This window comes from Aplidium turbinatum, chromosome 6 (genome assembly GCF_918807975.1).
Source record: "Aplidium turbinatum chromosome 6, kaAplTurb1.1, whole genome shotgun sequence".
NCBI lineage: Eukaryota > Metazoa > Chordata > Ascidiacea > Aplousobranchia > Polyclinidae > Aplidium > Aplidium turbinatum.
In genome coordinates, this window is record NC_137477.1 from 29,871,915 (window position 1) to 29,878,593 (window position 6,679).

Below are 6,679 nucleotides of genomic sequence, written 5' to 3' on the forward strand. Positions count from 1 at the left end.
TCGCTCCGAGGATGCGTATAGTCTTGGTACGCGAAACGCCAGTGAAGCAATAAAGCTTGTGTGCTTCTGCTTTAATTTCACATTTATCAGATGAACGTTGCAACTAATGCTAAAACGAAAGTACCCAGATAAATATGTGGAAAAATTGGGTGCCAGTATAGTAGGTCATGATTCACACGCTAAAATGATCCACGGGTTAGTTAAGTTTAACATGTGCACGTGAAAATTTTTTGATATCTGTACTATAATTTTTGCTGCTGAGAGATCTTTAAAGCTGGATAGTGATATAGCATATTGTATTTCAGAAGTGTGGACAAGACAGTTTGAGGAAAATCCCGCAATACAATCATAGTGCTCAAAACAAGTCGATTAGTGGTAAACATCTATTCTAGTTATTTTCCTTACAAAGTAGCATTCTGCCAAACGTCTTTATAGCATAAACTTAACACCAGTTCTTTGCAAAAGTTAAATACAGTAGTGGAAGTAAAACTATTTAGTTACTTGACTTACTCGGTACGAAAAGTATGTATTTCATAAACCACAGAATTTCAGATAAGCATTCGAGTGAGGTGATGTTAATTGTTTCTCGATAGCTCAGCATATTACTCTTACACGCTTCACAAGTGGAACCAAAACAACCAGTGGTTCTTTACAATGTCTCCAACTGACGTCATCTTGCACTTTTCCCAGGTGTTTTCAGTGGAAGTCTGCTCATGAATGCTATTTCGTGATCCTTTGGAGACTGGTAAAACCGAATACCTTTTTTGGCTAAGTTTCTTTGATATCGTTTGTAACGATATAGTTGCCTCCAATACAACTTAGTACTAGGATCCAGTTCATAGTAGGCTCTTGGTTTTCCGACATGAATTGACCAAAGCCTGAAAAAATACAACGTTATAAATGTTGAAGAAAAACAAAATAGAAAACCGGAAAGCATGCCTCAAAAGACAGCCCCGATAGCTTAGTTGATTAGCGCGTAACTTCGTGTACGCAAAAGCTTCAAGATCAAGCGGCGCTGGTTCGACTCTCGAGGTGCGCGCTTGAGCAACGCATTCTAAGGACTGCTCTCAATTCAGCGGCACCGAATGGATGGAATAATTCACCGGCAACAACACTTCAACATTTGGAAACTTCACTGTCAATCTCGGTAACCGGCCCTGTGTCAAGAGCCTCTACAAATATGCGAAAACCTATCAAGGCTTTGTCAGTCCAAGGATAAAGATTCAAAACCAACCAACCAGATATTTTAATAATAAAACATCAGACCATGGGAAAGACTTCATAACAAAATGCGATTGAATTTTAAAATTAAAGCGATTGACATCGCCTTTAGAAAATTGCATTGAAACTGCAATAATGTGAATCAATATTTAAGCAGTGAGATGGGACAAAAACACGTTGTTTAGTCGATTTGCCGAATCCACACAGCAACAGGAGTGAAGACAATATCTGCATGGATAATGTGCTTTGGAAAACCAACAATGTGCACTAGGACTGGCGATCTTCAGTGAAACAATTCACTTGGATCACTGAATGAACGGATTCACTTGGATCACTCAACTGACTACAAGCAGGAGTTGGCAACTTTCACTCATGTCAGTTCAAATGGGGCTTGGCTTCCTCAGCGGCCTGAGAATGAGAATGCGGCATACAATGTCATCATTGAATTGAATCCCAATCTAATGGTGGAGTTCAGCCAGTTCTTAACAGTCTGTGCAAACCGAGTCTTACAGTTTATGCTATAGGTGGTTTCTCAAATATATTTTGAAGGCATGAAACCAGTTTGAGGAAAATTTAGAATCACACTGATCATAAGATATCCAACGAGGTGAATGGTAGTAATCAACAGGGCTGCCAGGTGGCCTAAAATTTGGACAAAAAATAAATTTGCCTAATTTCATATACATACTGTGTCCAAGTCCAAAGGCAAGTAAATCAATCGAACATTAATTTACACCAATGTTTAATTTCCCGTGAGATCAGTGAAGTGGTGGACCACTTTTCAAACATTTTATTACCTAGTAGTAAGTAGTTGTATTGTCCGAATTTCAGACTACTACTGTCAGATATCTGCTAGGACTACCTGACAACCCTGGTAATATAAGTGTAGCAATGAATGTAATACGACACACTATATCATACAGTAGAAGTCACCCAGAGGTTATGAAAAGGTACCCTGTAGTTCAGAGATAACCTAAATCTGTTTCATACAAAAAGATGCCATCAGATATCAACATAACTCAAAGATAAACTTGTTAGCTGCAATGGCACAAATTAAAACTTCTTTTAACAGAACAATGCCTCAACCAACCGAACTATCTAAGAACACATGCAAAGAACCAGCAACAACTCATACTAATCCCCATCAAAAAGCATAGGTTTGCAATTTAGAAAAAAAATAGCAAAAAGACATTTATAAAATATAACAAGATGTAGCCTACAGCATATACACTCCTTTAAGTAAACACAAGAACATGAATCCTGTAAATAAATTGTAACCTATCCAAGTTATACAATTTCAATCCATACAAGCAAGCCCAAGCAACACATACCAATCCGGATATTCATCATCTGGCTTGAGTACAGGATCTTCTTGGTCCTTAAATTTGTTTAAGCCACAACATCTTGATACTAACAGTTTTGTATCTCTTACTGGCTCTGGTTCTGGAACACCGCCTGCTTTAGACTTGAAACCTTGTGGAAAACATTGAAAACAGTTAAGCACAGTGAAACAAACATTGAGAATCTTGAGCAGATGTAAGAATATTTACTGCAACTTGAATGGAATTGCAATAGTGCATGCAAAAATTATATTAAACAAGGAACTACTATGCACTTACGAAACTATACATTAGACCAGAGATTCTCAACCTTTTTCTGATTGCGTACTATTTGGGAGTTCCATACAGTAACTGCGTACCACCTCCTCACAGAAAAAAATTATTCAAATTAAGCTTTGAATACTTTTACTTTTACAAAAACAATGAAACAGCAGCAAAGAACAAAACTGGATTTAATATGTTAGCTACAGTTGCAATTTTTTCACTGGGTAATGCTTGGCAAAATGATGACATGACATCAGCACTCATGTCAGGGTGGTACAAGTTGGCTTCAACTCTTTGACACTGAGGATGATGATAATTAAGGCTGAGAATTCCTGGTTGTGTTTGTAAAAGTAAACATCAGTAGCTACGGAATAAAGTGTTAAATTAGCGACGAGTAGAAGAAAGCAATGAATTAACTTAGAGTTTATTAAACAACCCTTGGGTATCGTTTTTGAAAGTAGACTAACTAACAGGGAGGTAGACTACTGATTTTACGTAGGCCAGTCTCTCTAGAAACTTTCTTTGTGACAGCCAAAGAATGTTGAATTGGAACAAAAGTTTACAGCAAAGAGTGTGTTCTGCTCCCATTTCGTAACACAATACATGAAATACACACGTCCGCCGTGCACTGCAGATAGCAAAATATTAACCACACTTAGTCAAAAACAAAGTGACCCCTACAGAGGATAAAAAATGGTCCATCAGTTTCGAAACCAAAATTGTTTAGACAACTTGTCGACCATAATGTTTCAGGATAAACACCAGGCTTCTTTGAAGCAAAATGGAGAGGGTGTGTGGAAATGGCTGACATACCGTAACCAACCACATCATAAGTTAGTTGCAACCATGCAAACACTGCTAAGTTTTAAATAGTTGCCTATTAAAAAAATCAAAACTAAGGACAGAAGAATCTTATACAAAAAAACACAAATAATCTCATTGTCGGTACCGTAATTATATCCGTAAAACAACATAGGAATGTATATACACACTTGATTTTCCACCAGCTGCAACATCACCTCTAGGTTTGGCATATAATTTCCCAGCTGTGCACACAGATCTTCTACAATAAAAAATAAAAGTAGAAATTGGCAAGGCATTCATCACGATTGCTTCCAAGTTCTAACAGTAAACATCGGCACAGATGTAACAGTAACAATGTTCGAGGGTGCAGGGACTGCCTCCAGTCGGACAGTCCAGCCTTTTAATGCTTTCAAGGTTGCCAGACTTTTTGAAAACTAGCTCAATCTCTTCATGATAAAAATAGTCAAAAAAGGGAGTATTTGCTAATTCGCACGAGTTTCGAATTCAAAATGACTGTTCAATTGGTTAAGTGCTTGACTTAACAAACAAAAAATCTGCAAGACCAAGCAGAAGCAGCGCTGGTTCGACTTTCGAAGTATGCGCTTTAGCAACACATGTCAAGGACAGCTCCATTCAGGGGCACTTAGTGTATGGAATATAACGTGTATGATGCCAAAGCAGGACAATCAGTTATGGCATGATCGCAACACCTTAATAAAATTTTTTTAAATGTAGAAAGATGAGAAAAAAAGGCTGGTGAATGTTTTTTTAACAATTTATATAGGTAAAAAAAACAAGACAAAAGGATAGTTTCGACGTTGATCGACCTTGGTGAGTTATCAAAACTGTTGATGGTCTTGAGGGGAACACTCTTGATGCGTTAGCTCATCACGAAAAGCAATTAAACCATTTTTTGTGTTTAGGTACCGGTACTTGTTTGTAGTTATTTTAACAAACAGTTGAGTGAATGTATGGTTGCCAATCTGTCTGAAGGATGTGAAGAACTGGAAAAAACACTTATAATTTGGGACTGATGATCAAGCGCTTTGAAAGAATTTTGTATAATAGCCTATCTCTTTTCTTGGGCTCCATTTTGGGCTCCATTTTAAAACTCCAAAACAAATTGGGCTACTTTTGCATAAGCTTGGGCTCTTTTTTATATTAACTTCTGGCAACTCTATTTGTCAATCTCAGTGATCACTGACCGGCACGCAAATTTTTTTTCTCACAAACTTTTTGTCTCGTTTGCATATTTCTTTAAGTGTAGCCCAGGGATATCTAGAGAAGGGGATATGAAGGCTCGCAGCGATTGCCTTATTCTCATGACACTACCAGGGCGGTAGTTTGTAGTGCATTAAACATGTACCGGTACTTCTTTTTAAAATGGCAGAAAGTTTTGTAGTGCAGCTGGTACAATGAGCTACACAAGACAGTTAGCAAATGTTACGTAGAGCATATTTAAAGAATACTTGTCTACAAAGACAGTTGAAAAGTTACCAGTAAGCATACGTGGGCAAAGTTACTTTCAAAAGTAACTGAGTTACAGTTAGGCTACTTAGCCAAAATAGTAACTGAGTTACCGTTACAGTTACCGATTTTAAAAAGTAACTAGTTACCGTTACTAGTTACTTTCAGTTACTCACAAATCTGAACAAAAAATTCTGCACCTGGCCAGCTCTGCATGCAAGTCCAGTTTAACCGCAATGTTTGATAGGCTATATAGTGTTAGAGTCATCCATGCTAACACAACAGCACAAGTACAAAACCAACAAGGTTTTATTTAAAAAAAATACTCAGTGGCTTATTTATTTATTTATTCATTTGCAATCAGACTCAGAGTCTATAGAATTCAAATTTTTAAACAGTCATCACACAAAATATCAGACTAACACAACATCAAGCAGGCTACATCAAACAATTATTTCCTTTGAGAACTCACTCACTCAGGCCTGCCCTTTTGGGCTTTAAAATGTCCTTGCCCAATCGTCGTCGTCGTGTGAGCCTCTGGGGCCGAGAGTCTATTCTTTTACCGCCCCAGATTCACGATGTTACCGGACTACTCTACACTAGAAGGCTACTAGAAAGCAGCCAGTCTTTAGTTTCATCATTTATGACACGCAGACCTTCCACTCCGTTAGGTGGCTTGAAGATGTTACAGTCATTGATGATGTCCACCCCGATAGTTCAATTGGTTTGCGCGTCACTTCTGGAACGAAGAAGCTTCAAGATCAAGCGACACTGGTTCGACTCTCAGGGCATGCGCTTGAGCAACGCACGTTAAGGACTGCTCTCCATTTAGCGGCATCTAATGGATGGAATAATTTCCCGGCAACAAGACTTCAACAATCGGAAACTTCACTCTGTCAATCTCGGTGACCGGGCCTGTGTCAGTGATTTAAAGCCTTTAGTCTACAAGTATGCGAAACTGCCAGGATTAAGTTCTGCAAGAAGGTTTCCCAGTCCGAGGATAAAGATTCAATCAATCAATGATGTGGTCTGCGGTCTGTTCCTCGGCACCACATTCACACGAGAGGGAAGAGGCCATTTCCCATTGGTGCATGGTTGAGCGGAAAAGCCCGACGCCCGTACGGAGACGGTTGAGACGCACCCATGCCTATCTTGGTAGTGTCAGGTCGATGGAGCGTGTGTCGGGCGTCGGGGATGAACGAATAAAGTCTGCTGATGAACAAGTGCTGCAATGAAAACAATATATCTACTGCAGCACTTGACGGAATGGGAGTGTTATGTTTTTAACAGTTTTTTTTTTTTATCGGTCTAATTGTGAATCTGGATCCGCTTAACTTGTCCTCAGGGTCCGCTTCCAAATACTCCTGTAACAGATTCAACGCGCATTGCTTTCTTTTCTTGGTTTTTGCGTAAAGTGGTGCAAAAAGTACTCCGTGGCTCTACCTACCACCAGTGGCGTACGCAGGATTTTCTCAAGGGGGGGGGCCATTGAGAGTAGCGTAGCTAAGAATTTTGAAAGGGGGGGTTTCGACGACCGGTGGGCGAAGCCCGACGGCATTTTCGCTTAAGACGACACCCAGCGG

The 6,679-nt window shown here is 39.2% G+C and overlaps 1 protein-coding gene across 1 annotated transcript; it reads right to left on the minus strand.

Moving 5' to 3' along the window:
- Positions 1–2: 2 nt before the first annotated feature.
- On the minus strand, positions 3–4,025 carry LOC145772667 (large ribosomal subunit protein mL54-like). The gene is made up of 3 exons (XM_082584537.1): positions 3,818–4,025; positions 2,553–2,694; positions 3–878 (listed from the first exon to the last, which is right to left on the minus strand). The coding sequence occupies exons 1-3, from the start codon at positions 3,927–3,929 to the stop codon at positions 671–673; spliced, it is 462 nt and encodes a 153-aa protein (XP_082440663.1). The 5' UTR covers positions 3,930–4,025; the 3' UTR covers positions 3–670.
- Between the last annotated feature and the right edge of the window lie 2,654 nt (positions 4,026–6,679).

Excerpts from the sequence above, each read along its gene's own strand:
- LOC145772667 (XM_082584537.1), bottom strand. The coding sequence starts at position 3,929 with ATGAATGCCTTGCCAATTTCTACTTTTATTTTTTATTGTAGAAGATCT. Across the intron at positions 2,695-3,817 it reads TGCAGCTGGTGGAAAATCAA|GTTTCAAGTCTAAAGCAGGC; the intron begins GTGTGTATATAC and ends GTTTTCCACAAG. Across the intron at positions 879-2,552 it reads GATGATGAATATCCGGATTG|GCTTTGGTCAATTCATGTCG; the intron begins GTATGTGTTGCT and ends GTATTTTTTCAG.